At 42.2% G+C, this 18,047-nt stretch overlaps 1 protein-coding gene across 2 annotated transcripts in view; it reads right to left on the reverse strand.

Moving 5' to 3' along the window:
- The window catches only part of CREBBP (CREB binding lysine acetyltransferase), a gene marked incomplete at both ends in the record, with an annotated part of 134,723 nt that overhangs the window by 51,167 nt on the left and 65,509 nt on the right, over positions 1-18,047 (reverse strand). Inside the window, 2 exons of one of the 2 annotated variants that reach the window (XM_079719510.1) lie at positions 3,585-3,698; positions 5,040-5,280. In XM_079719510.1, coding sequence (XP_079575636.1) covers positions 3,585-3,698; positions 5,040-5,280 — 355 coding nt within the window. The remainder of the gene's footprint in view (positions 1-3,584; positions 3,699-5,039; positions 5,281-18,047) is intronic. The other variant, XM_079719511.1, reaches the window with a different exon arrangement.

An 18,047-nucleotide genomic window follows, 5' to 3' on the forward strand; every position in this document is an offset into this window, starting at 1 on the left:
GGCAGGTTCTCTCAATAGAGACATCAGTGAGAGAAGTTAGATAAGTAGAATGTGTGCACCAGGTAGGGTGAGCATCTGTGGGAAAACCTGCCTGGAAAGCACAGCCTCGGTGGACACAGGTGTGTCTCAGTCCCCAGGGGTCCTTACCACCCACTACAAACCTTACTATAGCACAGGAACCTCTGAATCCAGTCAGATCTGTGCCCTTGCAGGCATATCAGCTGTGCTGTCTAAAATGCTCTTCCATTGTTGTTTTATTGAAATTGGGCTTTGCCCAGCCCCACCCTCCAGCACACTCTGGGCCTCCCTGCCAGGACTGCTGATAATACTGACTTGCCTCTACCTCACTCCTCTGACTGATGCCATCGTCACATCATTTTTAAAGTACAGCTGACCCTTAAACAATACGGGTTTGAAGAGCATAGGTCCACGTACACACAGATGTTCTTCAACAGCAAATATGACACCCACACATTGTCATCTGCAGATGCAGAACCAAAGACAGGGAGGAACCAAACTGCCAATGCAGTGGGAAGGCCGTGGTTTGATTGACTGATTTATGCTGCGCTGGGTATTACCTGTGACGCGTGGGATCTTTTAGTTGCGGCATGCGGACTTCTTTGTCTCGGCATGTGAACTCTTAGTCGCTGCATGCATGTGGGATCTAGTTCCCTGACCAGGAATCGAACCCAGGCCCCCTTCACTGAGAGCGCAGAGTCTTACCCACTAGACCACCAGGGAAGTCCCGGGCCATGGATTTTTGACTGTGCAGAGGTTTGGTGCCCCTAACCCCTGAGCTGTTCAAGGGTCAACTGGATGTATTCTAACAGTGGAGCTGACTCTCAGCTGCTAGAGGGTCAGATCCACAGTTCCTCTCTATTGCCTAAACCCCGTTTCACACATGATAAGCACAACTTGCTTCAGGAGAGGAGTAACAGCAACAAACATTTACAGAAAAGATATTGCTGCAACTTTCTCGCTCAGTCTATCAAAGTCCTTTGTACCCACAAAACTATAGTGCTAGAGCCAAAGGAACAGACTCAGAGCAGAAACGTAATTTGAGAAGCATGTAAAAAAACAAAAACAAACAAACAAAAAGAAAGCACTTTCATTTCTTTCATGAAAATTTGCCAAAACCTTGCACAAAGTTAGTCTACACCTTCTCCGTGACTTTATATTATAAAATCACCCTGGTAACACCTTACATTATGACTAGGAGAAACACTGTGGTTTACCACTTCTGAGAGCACGCACTGGATCAATTGTCACAATAGTCAGGCAGTTATAAGGAGTTAAAAAAAAAAAAAAACCCACATTCATTTTTCTTTTTTTTTTTAAACAAAAACCACACAAAGTGTTTCTTAAAAAGAGAAATCTTTACAATTGTCATGGCAATACATATTAAAAACCAAAAGAGCTCAGAAAATCCACAGCCCCAAATTAAAAGTTAAGAACAATGTCTTAATTCATTACTCACGGAATTAATACTGTACAACCACAAACTCGACAAATGAATATTTTGGCACTTAAAACGCCTAATGGGCTTCCCTGGTGGCGCAGTGGTTGAGAGTCTGCCTGCCAATGCAGGGGACACGGGTTCGAGCCCTGGTCTGGGAGGATCCCACATGCTGCAGAGCAACTGGGCCCGTGAGCCACAACTACTGAGCCTGCGCTCCGCAACGAGAGGCCGCAACAGTGAGAGGCCCGTGCACCGCGATGAAGAGCGGCCCCTGCTCGCTGCAACTGGAGAAAGCCCTCGCACAGAAACGAAGACCCAACACAGCCAAAAATAAAAAAACAAAACAAAACAAAAAAAACACGTCTATTACTGAAATACATCCTAAAACACAAGAAACTAGCCATCACAACATACTACTTAAAAAAATGTTTTACACTAACTTGAAGGAAAACCAGACTGCATTCCACTAGAACTACTGTCCCAAATATCTAGAAGACCCAGACTCCTAGATCTTCACTTTATATAAGAGATGTCCTGGAAACTTGTGTATTAACTCAATTTTTGGTTAATCAAGGTATAATTTAACTGATTTAGGAACATGACTTTTTTTTTTTTTTTTTTTTAAATTTTTTTATTAGTTTCTGCTTTATAACAAAGTGAATCAGTCATACATATACATCTGTTCCCACATCCCCTCCCTCATGCATCTCCCTCCCTCCCACCCTCCCCCTCCCACCCCTCCAGGCGGTCACAAAGCACCGAGCTGATCTCCCTGTGCTCTGCGGCTGCTTCCCACTAGCTATCTACCTTACGTTTGGTAGTGTATATATGTCCATGCCTCTCAGGAACATGACTTTTAAAGGAAGCTTAGTATGACCGCTTCTGCAGGGAGGGAGGGAGGATGACAGGCCTGTGGCCCTGGACCATCTCTCCTGTGCCATGGACACCCAGCCATGTGGGGCAGGCTCGTGAGGGACCCTCTTGGAAGGGAGGAGCTGGACTTGTTGAGAGGAAAGCCTGTGGCCTGCACAGTGCTCTGAGGAACGGTGTGCTTGTCCATCTTTCCTTGTGCCACATGGAAACAACCAGAAAGAAAAGCAGCACATGTTCTGCAGGCAGCAGTGGGGTCTGAGGCAGGTGATCAAGAAGAATGAGAGTAATGAACACATAACGACAAACAGGGGAGGGTGGCAAGACGGCACAGATGAGGTGGAGGAAGACAAAGATGACGGTGCTGTAGTCATGGGGAGCAGCTCCAGCCCAAGGGGTGACACAAGATTCAAGGGCACGGCCTATCTGCCCAAACTGAGGGACACACCCAAAGACCACAGTTTCACCTCGGAAATGACAGGAAGGGACTGAAAATTTGGGAGAGATGCTCATCCTTTCCCTGCTCTGATGCCTACAGGGAGCCCCTGGGAGCCACACGCAGGCCTCCTAAGCAGGGCGCTGATTAGCCGATCAGCTAAAGGCTACAAAGATCGACTGGAAAGATGACAAAACGACGGGAATGATCAGGATGCAGCCAGTCCTGGTGCAGAGACTCTCAATTTGTGCTGAATAAACTGTTAGTTATGGAACTAGGTCTGGGAACTGCATCTCCAAGGAGGAAAATCTCCTAAACGTCTGCACGTGGGATTTTACCCTGACCCCCTGACTCTTCTAGAACATGGAGTCCTCAAAACTTACTTTAGAGTAATTCCAAGAGAAATGTCCAGTCTACTCCACCCCTCACCCCACAGTCGCCGCCATTACAGTGACATGACACTCAAATCCTCAGATACTGAGTATCTGTCAAGAAACATGAAGAGTCATCATGTTGGCTCTCGGCTCTCTGAACAAAGTGACGCCCCTCTTTTGCACTCACTGCTCTGCTGTGACCAATTCTACTGCTAGGGGTGGAGGGTGGGGGGGATTCCAAAGCGACCATGTCACTGAGCACATGGAGGACCTGTCTACTCGCTAAGCTGAGCTTCGCCCTCAGGTCTCCACCTTGGTACCTCTGCTCCCACTATACTTTGCGGTTAGTAGTTTCTGCCCTGCTTCCTACCTACTCCTCTGTATTCTCTTTAGAAAGAGCTTATCATCTCATCGCCAAGCTTCTCTACCCCCAATGCTCACTTACTTTGTTGGTTTCGCTTGTCACTGGCATTTTTCAAAGGGAGGCAAACAGGACAGTCATGTCGTGTGCAGTTCTTCCAATGAGAGATGATTTGTCGTGAAGATGCACAATGGGCAACTATGACCAGAAAAACAACGAGATGTTATTTTTCTATCCAAATCGTCACGCTTTCAATTACACCTAAATTATAATGCCAGCTTCCATAAAAAAATGGTAACAAGTGTAACCACAGCACAGTGCAGGCAGTCCTCAACTTACAAACAGGCTATTTTTCAAAAAGTTTGTAAGTCAACTACTGAGAGTTCCAAACAAAAACTTCCCATAGAAGCAATGTTATGAATGATGGTGAATAAGGTTCAGCCCACAAATCAAAAACAAAACAAAAACTACTCGACCTGAAATACTGCACAACTGGAATGAAAGGCAGAACAAATAATAATTCTGCAATGTCACTATTTACAATACAAATTTTACATTATGTTTAAGGATGAAACCATCTAAATACTATAGCTGAAGAAATATAGACAGAAGCAAATGAGAGGTCTGTGGAGACTCTGAAGGGGACGCTGGGCACTTCTCAAAGTACTTGAGAGGGCGGCTGTGCCTGGTCCCTCTGTCTTTATTTTTGCTTCCATGTGAAGGTGCTGTCACTTCTTTCTAAAGGTCTAGCATGACCCTCCTCTGCTTTTCCATCAGGATCAGGGTTACACCTGGGACTCACAAATGACACAAGGGAAAGAGGGAGATCAGGGAGAGACTCTCCCCAAGGTTTAGGAGCACAAGTTTGAAGAGAAGGAAAGAGAATAAAGATTAAAGGGAAGTAGAGTTGTTAGTAAGAAACAGTCTCTTCGGGAGAACTGGGGTGTCTGCTATAGAAGAGCAGGTGGGGGGGGAGGGGCACGTGACTCGCCTGAATCCCCCCCTCCTGGATGGGAAGGAAGGAGTGGCAGGGATGATACGGTGCATAGTTTCCCACGTCACAGACAGTCACCCAGGACAACTTCACCAGTATCCCAATGAGCCTCAAGACGAAAGGGTAGAGGAGCAAGGCAGTGGGCCCCTGGAAGTGTGGGCACACAAAACGACTGCAAGACAGATGCTCTAGGTTCTGGGAAGGGTGTGTGCATGCGTGTATGTGTGTGAGCTACACTGTCCAAAAGAAAACCATGATCTAGACAGTTATGACGAAGACAGTGTCAAGAAGGGACAAAGGTCTTCCGTGACACAGGAAGGCAGAAAAGAACAAACGCAGGGCACAGCCCCAGCCAGCAGAAGTTCACAGAATATTATAAAACCAAATCGCCTTTTTCCTCAGCAGGTCAGTGTCCAGAGGCATCTGACTGGTCGGCGTGTGGGGACGTAGGTGGTGGGAACCTTATTAACAAGAGAGGTGCCTGAGAATAATAGACAAATTTCGTCCTAAGCTCTGCCCCCAGGACTTCAGAAAATGGCACTTACCTTGACAGGCTTTCCCAGCCTGACAATGTGTCATGTGATTCAAAACATTTTTCATGGTTCGACAATGTGGGAGAGAGCAGGCCCGAACCTCTCCATTTGCTTGTTCTCGCCTCTGACATTTATGAGCGTGAAGCAGTAGAACCAGCTGCTGCTGTATCAGTTTGCGTTTTTCAGGATCTGCAGTAGGGCCCGTTGCAATTGCCTGTGAGGGTCCAATTCCCACTGATGTTTGCATCTGAGACTAAAATAAAACAAATAAAAATATTTTAATAAGCTTTCAGAGTTCCAATTCACGTTCATTAGTTATTTTTCAAACTAATGTTAAAGCTGATGGATAGTATCAGCCACAGAGAGAAGGCAGCTGGTGAGGTTCTCTTTAGCTCATTGGCAACTTTAAGGAAGATCCAGAGGCACAGAAATAAACCAACTCAGAAGCAAGGCTGGTTAAAGTTCACTTTTGTATGATCATCTGAGAGCAAGAAAGCGATGCTTATTCTAAACTGTAGTAACAAAAACCCAATTCACTCTACAATACATACAAGTGCACGAAAAGCTGTTACTATATTAGGTTCAACCATATGAAACTGTTGTTTCTCTAGGCCCAAATGACCAAACATTGGCAATTTCATATGATTCAACCTAATTAAAAAGATTGCCAAGGCCTGACCAATCACAACCCACTGCGAATATCTGATGGAGCATAAGAATCAGAGCCACCCTTTGGATTTCATAATCTTGTGACCAGAGGAACAATACTTGCAGCATTCATTACCTCTCCTAAAAGAATAAGACAGGACTTCCCGGGTGGCACAGTGGTTGAGAATCTGCCTGCTAGTGCAGGGGACACAGGTTCGATCCCTGGTCCGGGAAGATTCCATGTGCCATGGAGCAACTAAGCCTGTACGCCACAACTACTGAGCCTGCACTCTAGAGCCCGCGAGCCACAACTACTGAGCCTGTACCCCACAACTACTGAAGCCCACGCGCCCTAGAGCCTGTGCACTGCAACTACTGAGCCCATGTGCCACAACTACTGAAGCCCGAGCACCTAGAGCCCGTGCTCCGCAACAAGAGAAGCCACCACAATGAGAAGCCTGCACACCGCAATGAAGAGTAGCCCCCGCTCGCCACGACTAGAGAAAGCCCATGCGCAGCAATGAAGACCCAATGCAGCCAAAAAATAAATAAATAAAATAAAGTTAAAAAAGAAAAAAAAAGAATAAGACAACACTTATCTTGAATACAACCACCCAATACAATGGTTAATGCTTATGAAATGCTTTGCCTTCCATTAAAATTTCTATGCAGACATCTGACAATATTTTTTCTAAAAGTATTCGATGATCTGCTAAAGATTCAAAAATAGAGTTTAGCTGTTCTCAGCCTTTCAAAGTAATAGGCCAGACCAACCGTATCTCTTAACTGCAAAGAAAATGGAAAAGGTGACCTGTGGAGACCACCTTCTTACTCTTTACCAACTACCAACATTCTTCACACAAATTTACTAAAGAAACTTGTGAAATCAGCGAAATTTAATGTTCCTAATATGTAACAATATAATCCACAGTTCAGGGATTTCTAATCTTCTGCTCTGACAGTCACACTCCTGGCCTGATTTCACAACACTCAGTGCCTCCCATGAAGTACACCACCACTCTGATTTTCCAAATTAAGAATCAAAATTATACACCTGCAATTAGGGGAAAACCAAGTATAAAAATATTTCTTAATGAACCAAATCTCATTTTTTAAAAGTTACAGGGTTTTGTGCTTTGGTTTTATCTTGATGAGAACTCAGAAAATAAGTGTGTAGAAAAACCGCCTAGCTTTGCTCAGGAGCACAACCCCTGGAAGCCTAACCAGGATCCAAAGCAAAAACAAAGTTCAAGCTGAGAGGTCGAGCTTCCTGACTGGTAGAGAAAACAGCCTCTTTTCCTTATGTCTATTTTTTCCCTGATTATAAAAAGCAATATATGCACCCGGTAGAAAATGTGGAAAGCAAAAGAACTAAGGAAATAATTAACATGTGAAATCCTGACAGTCAGGAGTCCACTACTGAAGCGTAGACAGGTTTTTCTTCTTCCAGTCTTTTTTCCTATGCACATGTGTACGTATGAACCATCTGGCTTCATATTTACTCCAGGTTCTGTCCCATACCATTAAGTTGCAGTATGATGTGTAGTGAACATGTGGCTATACACTTGTTTATCCAATCTCCCATGATTAGGCATAAACTGTACCCTCTCCTTTTTTTCTGGTACTTTAAAATAAAGCTCCAACAGCCTGTGACTATGCCCCCAGCAGCATTCAGTATCAATGTTAAATGTTTCAGAACTGATCAACTTATTCCCATGGACTAGAAAGTCCAAGCGGAAATCAATAGGAATAGAAGAATATGGGAAATGTAAGATGATCCTTGTTTAGGTCTCTTCTGCATTTATAAAAATTTCAAACATATGGATAAACAGAGAGGAAATGATACTATTATCACATTTAACAAAAGAAGGATTCTTTTTTTTTAAAATAAATTTATTTATTTATTTGTTTTTATTTTTGGCTGTGTTGGGTCTTTGTTGCTGTGCCTGGGCTTTCTCTAGTTGCAGCGAGCGGGGTCTACTCTTCATTGCGGTGCACGGGCTTCTCATTGCTGTGGCTTCTCTAGTTGCGGAGCATGGGCTCTAGGCACGTGGGCTTCAGTAGTTGTGGCACTCAGGCTCAGTAGTTGTGGGTCACGGGCTCTAGACCACAGGTTCAGTAGTTGTGGCACATGGGCTTAGTTGCTCTGCGTCATGTGGGATCTTCCCGGACCAGGGCTCGAACCCGTGTCCCCTGCATTGGCAGGCAGATTCTTAACCACTGTGCCAGCAGGGAAGCCCGAAATGAAGGATTCTTTAATATCTGCTAATATCTAGTCCCTATATAAATTTCTCTACTTGCCCCCAAAATGTCTTTTAGAGCTGGTCTGCACAAATCAAGACCCAATTCAGACCCAAACCCTACATCTGGTTATTGTCTTTAAGGTTCTTCATCTCCTGCCACCCTCCCCCATTTTCTCATGGCACTGACTTGAAGAATCCAGCCAGTCGTCCTCCTCCCATTTCTTAAAATACAGAAATGCTACATACAAAACAAACATATCATACAAAAATCTGGTAAAAATCTCAACCTTATGATTAAATTATAAAAGACTTTTTAAAGTTATTAAAAATTAACACATTGCTTCTCATCTGGGATGTTCTTAATATAGCATATTTTGAGCTATACGTGACAGTATATTGAAACCTCAACATGTAGAAATAGCATGGCTGGAAACTATACAGCACATTCAAACCCTGGTCTTTACTTCTATCTGTAGATGCTTAATAAGCTCTACACACTGCTTACATGTGTCTCAAAAAACATAATGGATGGTGAAGCCGAGTCTGCAGCAAAATGGAAGAGAAGACATGTCTCGTGTCCCTGTGTTTGGCCTTCCCCATATAACTCCACGTACTTGCTCAAGGCTATTCCAGTTTGCAAAGTGCTTACAAACTTAGGGCGCATTTAAGTTCCTCCTCTCTCAGACTGGTGTTCAACAAGACAGAAGAGGTGTATGAACTCCTGCAGAAATCTGTCAGAAGCAGCCTTCAGACTCTACCAACTTCCCTGCTCAGTCCCCACTGTCCAGGCGGGCATGGAGAATGGAAAAAAAGCGCTTAGACAAGAACCTCCCTTTAAACATATAGAACAAAACCTGCATATTCCCCCCAAAGTAATTTATAATTTTATGCAACTTTGTTTATTTTTGCAATAGCCAAGAAAATTTTGAAAAACAGTAAGAATGAAGGAGGAATCTATCCTGCCAGATACCAAAACTATAAAGCTATAGATTTCTTTACATAAGTCTAGAAAAGGATACATGTACATATAAAATTAGTGTATTATACAGGTGGTATTTTAAACTGGAGGGCTGTGGCGGCAATCTTTGATCCTTGTACCACCTTAAAATATAAAATAAATTCCAGGTGAATTAAAGTAGATTAAAATGGACAAAAATACTGGAAAAAATATTTTTAGTATGACAATAAGAAAAACTTAACATAAAGAAAATCAGAGCAAAATTTAAAAAGTGAAAAACAGGGAAAATGGTTGTTTCGGGGAAGTGGAAACAGTGAGTCAAAAGATAGGGCCGGGCTTCCCTGGTGGCGCAGTGGTTGAGAGTCCGCCTGCCGATGCAGGGGACACGGGTTCATGCCCCGGTCTGGGAAGATCCCACATGCCGCGGAGCGGCTGGGCCCGTGAGCCATGGCCATTGAGCCTGCGCGTCCGGAGCCTGTGCTCCGCAACGGGAGAGGCCACAACAGTGAGAGGCCCATGTAACGCAAAAAAAAAAAAAAAAAAAAAAAAAAAAAAAAAAAAAGATAGGGCCATAATTAAAGCTCCTTATATATGTTGCTAAATTGTTTTCCAGAAAGGTTGTGGCACTTTTTATTATATAAAGAACTCAGGGGAAAAAAAAAAAAAAGATACTACTCCATTAAAAAGTTGGGGGAAAAAAAAGTACAGATACCTCACAAAATAAATAAACAGCGAACATAAAAAACGTTCTACACCTCGGTGCCAAGACAACTCAATGGAGAGAAGAATAGTCTTTCCAACCAACAGTGATAAAAAGGATAGGACAACCGGATATCCACATGCTAAAGAATGAAGGTGGACCCCTTCTTCACATCATACTCAAAAATTAACTCAAAATGGGGCTTCCCTGGTGGCACAGTGGTTGAGAGTCCATCTGCCGATGCAGGGGACATGGATTCGTGCCCCAGTCTGGGAAGATCCCACATGCCGCGGAGCGGCTGGGCCCGTGAGCCACGGCCGCTGAGCCTGCGTGTCCAGAGCCTGTGCTCCGCAATGGGAGAGGCCACAACAGTGAGAGGCCCGCGTACCGCAAAAAAAAAAAAAAAAAAAAAGGATAAGACAACTGGATATCCACATGCTAAAGAATGAAGGTGGACCCCTTTTTCACATCATACTCAAAAATTAACTCAAAATGGGGCTTCCCTGGTGGCACGGTGGTTGAGAGTCCGCCTGCCGATGCAGAGGACACGGGTTTGTGCCCCAGTCCGGGAAGATCCCACATGCCGCGGAGCGGCTGGGCCCGTGAGCCATGGCCGCTGGGCCTGCGCGTCCAGAGCCTGTGCTCCGCAACGGGAGAGGCCACAACAGTGAGAGGTCCACGTACCGCAAAAAAAACCCCCACAAAACTCAAAACTAATCAAAGGCCTAAATATGAGAGATAAAACTTTTAGAAAAAAATCATAGGAGTAAACCTTCATGACCTTGGATTAGGTAATGGATTCTTAGATATGCCACCAAAAGCACAAACCACATCAATGAAAAAAATAAACTGGACCTCATTAAAATTAAAAGTTGTTATGCTTTGAAAGATACCATCAAGAAAGTGAAAGACAACCCAAAGAATGGGAGAAAACATCTGCAAATCATAGATCTGATAAGGAACTTGTATTAAAAAAACCCTTAAAACTAATGATTAAAAAAAAAAAGAACCTAATTTTTTAAATGGACAAAGGATATGAACAGACGTTCTCCCAAAGAAGATATACAAATGGTCAATAAGCACATGAAAAGACGCTCAGCACTATTAGCCATCATCAGAACCACACTGAGGTACCATTTTACACCCACTAGGGTAGCTACAATTTAAAAAACAAGACAGTAACAAGTGTTGGTGAGCATGTGGAAAAACTGGACTCTCACACACTCAACTGGTGAGAACATCAAATGGAACAGCAACTTTGGAAAACACTCTGGCAGTTCCTCAAAAGGTTAAACCTGGAGTTACCATATGGCCCAGCAATTCCCCTCCTAAGCATATACACCCAAGAGAATTGAAAACATATGTTCACATAAAAACATGTACACAAATGTTTGTAGCAGCACTATTCCTAACAGCCAAAAAAGTGGAACGAACTTAAACGCCCATCAACTGATGAATGGAAAAAAGTGATATATCCAAAATGGAATATAATCCAACCACAAAAAGGGAAGTACCAATACATGCTACAACATGAATGAACTTCGAAAACATCGTGCTAAGTGAAAAGAGCCAGTCACAAATGACCACATATTGTATAATTCCATTTCTATGAAATGTCCAGAATAGGTAAATCCATAGGGGCAGAAAATAGATTAGCGGTTCCATCTGGCTGAAGGTCTGGGGGAAATGGAAGGAACTTGCTAAAAGTACAGAGTTTTTTTCTGGGATATGAAAATGTTCTAAAATTGTGGTTGGTGGACTTCCCCGGTAGCACAGTGGTTAAGAATCTGCCTGCCAATGCAGGGGACACGGGTTCGAGCCCTGGTCCGGGAAGATCCCACATACCGCGGAACAACTAAGCCCGTGTGCCACAACTACTGAGCCTGCACTCTACAGCCTGAGAGCCACAACTACTGAGCCCATGCGCCTCAACTACTGAAGCCCGGGCGTCTAGAGCCCGTGCTCCACAACGAGAAACCACTGCAATGAGAAGCCCACGCACTGCAACGAAGAGTAGCGTCCACTCATTGCAACTAGAGAAAGCCCATGTGCAGCAATGAAGACCCAACGCAGCCAAAAAATAAATTAATCAAAAAAGAAAAAAATTTAAAAATAAAATTGTGGTTTGTGATGGTCACACAATACACTGAATGCCATTGAACTGTGCACTTTAAAAGGGGGAAGGAACACTGTATGGGACATGAATTATATCTCAGTAAAGCTGTTTTAAAATGAGTTCTATCTCACTAATCATCAAAGAAATGAAATTAGAACAAAGAGGCATCTTTCACCTATCAATATGACCACGATAAAAAAAAATGGTATCAATGAGGGTATAGAGACAGCAATTTTCAGAGATTTTGGTGATAATGCAATTTAGTATGACTCTGGAAAGCAACATGTATCAAAAAGAAAAATGTGCATTTCTTTTGATCCAGTAGTTCTACTTCTTATAATTTATTATTAGGGAAGTAACTGGACTAGTGTGCTAAAATGTATGTACAAAGACAGCCACCACGCCTTGATTACTTGATTGCTGGAAAACTCCTAAATGCCTATCAAAGGTGGACTAATTAAAAAATTATGGCTACAGACCTCATGAAATCATATGCAGTCATGAAAAGTAAGGTGGACCTCAAGTGACCCCAGTCAAAGCCACATGGAACATAAGGGCCCAAAGCCAAGCCCTATCCAAATCCTTGACCCACCAAAAATTGTGAGATATAGCAAAATGATTATTTGAGGCAAACAAAATTAGTAACAATAATGTAGACCTTCATGCTTTCATGAAAAGCTGTCTATAACATATTAAGCTACAAAGGAAAGTTATAAAATAGTACCATAAGGTCATTTGGTTTTTCTTTATTAACTTTATATTTTGTACCTGTTCTTAGAAAAACTTTGTTCTTCTAAGATTATTTGGTGGTTATCTCTGGGCAGGGGTGCGATCGTGTTTATAATTATGTATTGTTTGAACGTTTTACAAGTGTCCACTATTTTTATAAACAAAAAACATTCCACTTTGGGGGGGATCAGAAGAATCAGTAGAAAACAATGAACAATTAAATATAAAAAATAAAATTGTAAAGGTACTAGAAAGTATTAAATGAATATTTTGTAATGCAAAAGTGGTAAAGGCCTTCATAAAAATATGTAAAGCAGTGGTTCCTAACCAATCCCCAGTAAAACCTCTTCAAATACAGATTCCCCATTTGTCCCTCCCAGAGACTACGATTCACAAATCTGGGGCGGAGCCAGAGGCATTTCTATTTGTTAAAGTTCCACAGGGGGTGCTTTATTATATTTAGCTTTCTACTTTTTAAAGATTTTCCAAAATGAATATGTATGTACCTTTACAGTTAGAATAAAACAAAACATTTAAGAGCAAAAGGGCCACAGGTGATTCTGATGTAGCGGCAGCCATGCATAATGGAAAAGCACCAGGGCCAGGCCACTGTAATGGCAACCAACAAACTAGGAAAAATATCTGAAACACACAAGACAAAGCAAATAACACTGCAGGTACTATTCTTTTTCCTCTCCTTGGCCAGTCTTTATTTCTCAAGGACTTTGTGCCAGGTTCTGTATTCAGTGCCCAACAGCATCAGCTCATTTAATACCCCCCCCCAAGGGAGGACTAACTCAGGGCCCAAAGTGGCACTGGGCAGTGGTGGAGAGGGGGATCTAGCAGTAGAGTGCCCACCTTTTAACCCTCCTGCTGCCCACCTTGTCAGAGGGTTGCCCACCTTGCTTTATAAAGCATTCTAAGAGAATCTAACAAAAAAACTGGCCAAGGACAGGAACTAAGCAACTCAAAAAATAAAAGCATACTAAACATAAGTACTTTAATTCTTACCAGTAATCAAGAAATGCAAATCAAAATAATAAGATACCGTTTCCTCCTATCAAAGGACAGAGTGATAATCCCTAGCCTTGGGAGCATTGTGCGATATTAGTGACCTGGTTTGTGGCTTTTGTTGGAAGGCAATATAAAAGTATCCATTAAAGGCCTTAAAATATATGAAATTTGCATTTCAGTAATTCCCATCAGATCACATGCAATTCCTAATCATGGAAGGGGGAGGTTACCACGGCGTAGGAGTCACATTGGTGCAATCGTGACCCCCCCCACCCCTGCCTGTCAACATTTTGAACGATGAGTAACAGCAGGTGAACACAAAGCACATGATCTAAGGGCTGTGGAGGGTACAGCCCACTTACCCCTTTTCAGTCTTTGCTAGATCTTTGCTCTTTGCATGTGTCACTTGTCACCATAACTCAACCATCATTTACACCCCTGTCCATCACACGACCTTGAAACGCAAACATTTTCTATTTATTGTGGTGTATTCCTTAATTTTTAAAGGAGTTTGATGTATTTTTATTAGGGTTACGCTATTGTTACACAGGTTTGAGTAATCAGCACCCACCCCATTTTTTAAAATGCCCTTTATTCTATCCTGAGGATAGAATCACAGATATGCACAAGGAATATGTATAATGAAGTTTATTCTGGCATTCCTTCTAGAAAAGGAAGTTATTTTCCATGAAGTGTCGAGGAACAGATTATAGTGTCTGCAAAGGACTCTGTAATGCAAACAGTAAGAAGCCGACACTGACCAAGACAGAAGAGGGAATGAAAGTGCTTCCTCCTGCCACACAACCACTGCCCCCAATTCATGTCGGGCTGGGATTCCTAGAGATGGCCCTTCAGGATCAACCTGACCCAGACCTTCTACATTACTGATGGAGTCCAGACCCACACTCCTCTTGACATACTCCCCTGGCCCACCTGGAAACTTTACTTCTTCCCAACCTCCACTTAAAAGTCAGAAAATGACAAGAAAGCAAATACCAGGTGGGACAAAGCGCTGTTCTGCAATATTTACTTGTTCTGATTCCCCCAGAAGGACCCTAGAACAGCTGGGTACACAAAGCTTTGCAGTCATAAAATAAAGAATATGCTCATTAAATGCAGAGCTATCAAACTAGGAAGAAGTGATAATCACCTGAGATGATAAAGATCAATTGGTAAGAAACAGAACATAGTTGTTTAGACAGAAGGAATAATGTTTCTTGTGTTTTCTCCTTTTTGCTTGGTGTTTGTTGATTTTTAAAAAAATAAGATTACCTTACAATTTAAGATTTAAATTCAACAGGGAAATAATTTAAAATGAGCAAGCTGGACCAGAATGATTTCTAAGCAATCTTCCAAATCAGAAACACTGTGATTTCACAGCAGAAAACAAATGGCTAAGTCAAGAAAAAAAACTCGATGGGTGAGCCAGAGGGCAAAGGCACAGGACTGACAACTGGACAGACCCACTCTCTCCTCTGCCCTAAGGTCACTCCTTCCGACCCAGAGAGTCGGTCTGCCGTGGAGGGCTGAGTGGTCAAATGCACCTGTGCAAAGAAACCCTAAAAGGTAAAAGCTGCTGAATCTATTCCAACAGCCAAGGTGACAGGCCAACCAGACCAGCAGGTCTTAACTGAGTTAAGGGGTCTTCACAGCATCAGGCCCATTCACCAAATGAGAATTACCAATCTACTAAAAACTTTTAAGGAATAATCTTCTTGACCATCAATATATACGAACATATTCTTCAAGAACATTTATTACAGTAAGTTTTTGATAACTTGGCAAATTAATCATTTGACTGAAAAATTAGTTTTTGGTGACTTGAGCCTTAGGGCCATTTCAGATAATTGTGGAAAAAAGTAAAAAGAAGTTAGGGTAATTAGGGCTGCAAAAAGACTGTTGTGGTTCTTCAGACACAGTATTGCACTTACATCTTTGGTAGCTACGACTATCTCCTTCCAGATCCATTAAATGTGCTATCTACTGAGTTCTTCTTCCTTTTAAAAAATATATTTTTTATTTTTTATTAAAAAATTTTTTTAATTTTTTTAATACAATCTTTTAAGGTGTCTACTGAGGTCTTCTTAAAATGGTCACTTCATTTTCCAGAAACACCTGTATTTGCTGCTATCGAGCAGGCAGAAATTCCAACACTAGTATGTGGTGGGCGCAGCTTGTTTAGACATGAAGAACCTTCCTACCGAGTCTCTACTTTACATGAAGTGAGAGGGCTGAATGTCTCTGGAGATAATTTATGTTGTTTTACCCAGAAAGTTTCATTGAAGAAAAGGCTACATTAATTAGACCCTAGAAAAGACACTGTTGGTTAATGGAAACTCATCTTGGAAAGAAGTTAAATGATCTTGATTGAGTACTTGCAATACGTACAGTTGGTTCCTAATATCAAAGAATACTGTTAATTTTTCTCCATTTATAGTTTCCTGATATTCGCAACACATCATATTTTGTGCTTAGGCTATGTTTCCCAGCTGATATTTATTACCAAAACAAAAGAGAATGAGTTAAAACAGTAGAAAGGATTTATACAGGTACTAATAAGAATTTTAGAACTAAAAGCTATTCTTCTAAGGCCTCACACATTTTCTCAGAGATCTTCAAGTTACAGGTGAAGGCAGTAAGTTGAGAATACGAAAGGTAAACTCCTAAAATTACAAAAACACTTGGGTGGCTAATAATTACAGGCAAGCGCTCACTTCCCAACCTTGTCCCCTGTTTTCCAATTCAATTACTGAGGCATAATTCATAGCCACAGAGTGATTTTATACAGAAACTGCTCTCATGGTGAAGAGCTGACAAGACTCTTCACTCGTCGTTTCCAGAGAAGGACGAGAGTACCGGGAAGCACTCTCCCCAGTCCTAGGGTAGAGGGAAATACTAGACCACCAGTGATTTTAAATTCACACTTGTGAAGTACAAGGAGCTAGCGGACAATGGTATGCGAACATCAGCATCTCCGCAGGGCAACTAAAACTGTGAGATGAGCCAATCAAAGACAACAACAAAGAGGAGACCCTTGGGTCCACAAAGTTCAATCAGTTCAAGTCTTGCTCCCTCAGTGATCAGAAACTGGACATGGGAGGACAGAAAATCATAAGAGAATAAGACAGAAAAGGTGGAGGGAGACAGGGAAGCCTTCTGAAGTACTGAAGTGGACTCAAGACTAACAAAGTAGCCCACTCCACAGTGGGGCAGCCGGGCATCAGGTCACTGACACTGCAGGGAACAGTGGCTCTCAAAGACTAATCTACATCAAAATCACTGGAGGAGCTTATTTAAAGCAGCAGTTCCAGTGCAAAAGAAAGAACAAGTCCATCTATTTGGCAATTATCCTGAACCACCTTACAGGGAAGTAGGTGGCATACCCTGGAAAACTGAGAAAGAAAAAAACTAAAGTTTCACAAATAACAGTGACAGACAAGAACACAGATTCCTCACCCTCTTCTAAGAGATTCTGAACCAGGAGGACAGGGTGGGGCCCAAGAACCAGTCCCACTGATGCAGTGGGTCCACTGACATGCTGAGAAACAGAGAGAACTAACCCCAAAACACACAGCTTGCCCTGGAAGAGCCGTAGCTAATGGCACTACCCCATATCTTTGTTATTCTGGCAGGACACAGAACACAGTTCTACAACCCTCCTCTGCATGGATAGTCAGTACCAGCGACACTTTCCTTCACTTTAGAGACATGAATCAGCAGCTGCCTGGGGGCCTCGTCCAAAGCCTCCAAGTTCAAATTCTCTGACGCATGACTAAAATCCTAACACCATTCTCATGAGCTATTTTATTTTATTCTTCTGTGAGCAATTTTAAATAAGCAGCACTACTGATGATTTTCCTCCATTACAACTTTAAGAATGGCAAAGTCTCCATAATACAGTTCTTAGTTTTTCTCAAAACAACATAACAAAAAACCCCAACACGTATGAACTTTCTATTAGAAATAACCCTTGTAAAATAAACTCAAAATGGATTAAAGACCTAAATGTAAGGCGAGACACTATAAAACTCTTAGAGGAAAACATGGGCAGAACACTCTATGACATAAATAACAGCAAGATCCTTTTTGACCCATCTCCTAGAGAAATGAAAATAAAAACAAAAATAAACAAATGGGACCTAATGAAACTTCAAAGCTTTTGCACAGCAAAGGAAACCATAAACAAGACGAAAAGACAACCCTCAGAATGGGAGAAAATATTTGCAAACGAAGCAACTGACAAAGGATTAATCTCCAAAATTTACAAGCAGCTTATGCAGCTCAACATCAAAAAAAACAAACAACCCAATCCAAAAATGGGCAGAAGACCTAAACAGACATTTCTCCAAAGAAGATATACAGATTGCCAACAAACACATGAAAGGATGCTCAACATCACTAATCATTAGCGAAATGCAAATCAAAGCTACAATGAGGTATCACCTCACACCGGTCAGAATGGCCATCATCAAAACATCTACAAACAATAAATGCTGGAGAGGGTGTGGAGAAAAGCAAACCCTCTTGTACTGTTGGTGGGAATGTAAATTGATACAGTCACTGTGGAGAACAGTACGGAGGTTCCTTAAAAAACTCAAAATAGAACTACCAT

Source organism: Hyperoodon ampullatus (genome assembly GCF_949752795.1).
Source record: "Hyperoodon ampullatus genome assembly, chromosome: 14".
In the NCBI taxonomy this organism is placed as follows: Eukaryota; Metazoa; Chordata; class Mammalia; order Artiodactyla; family Ziphiidae; genus Hyperoodon; species Hyperoodon ampullatus.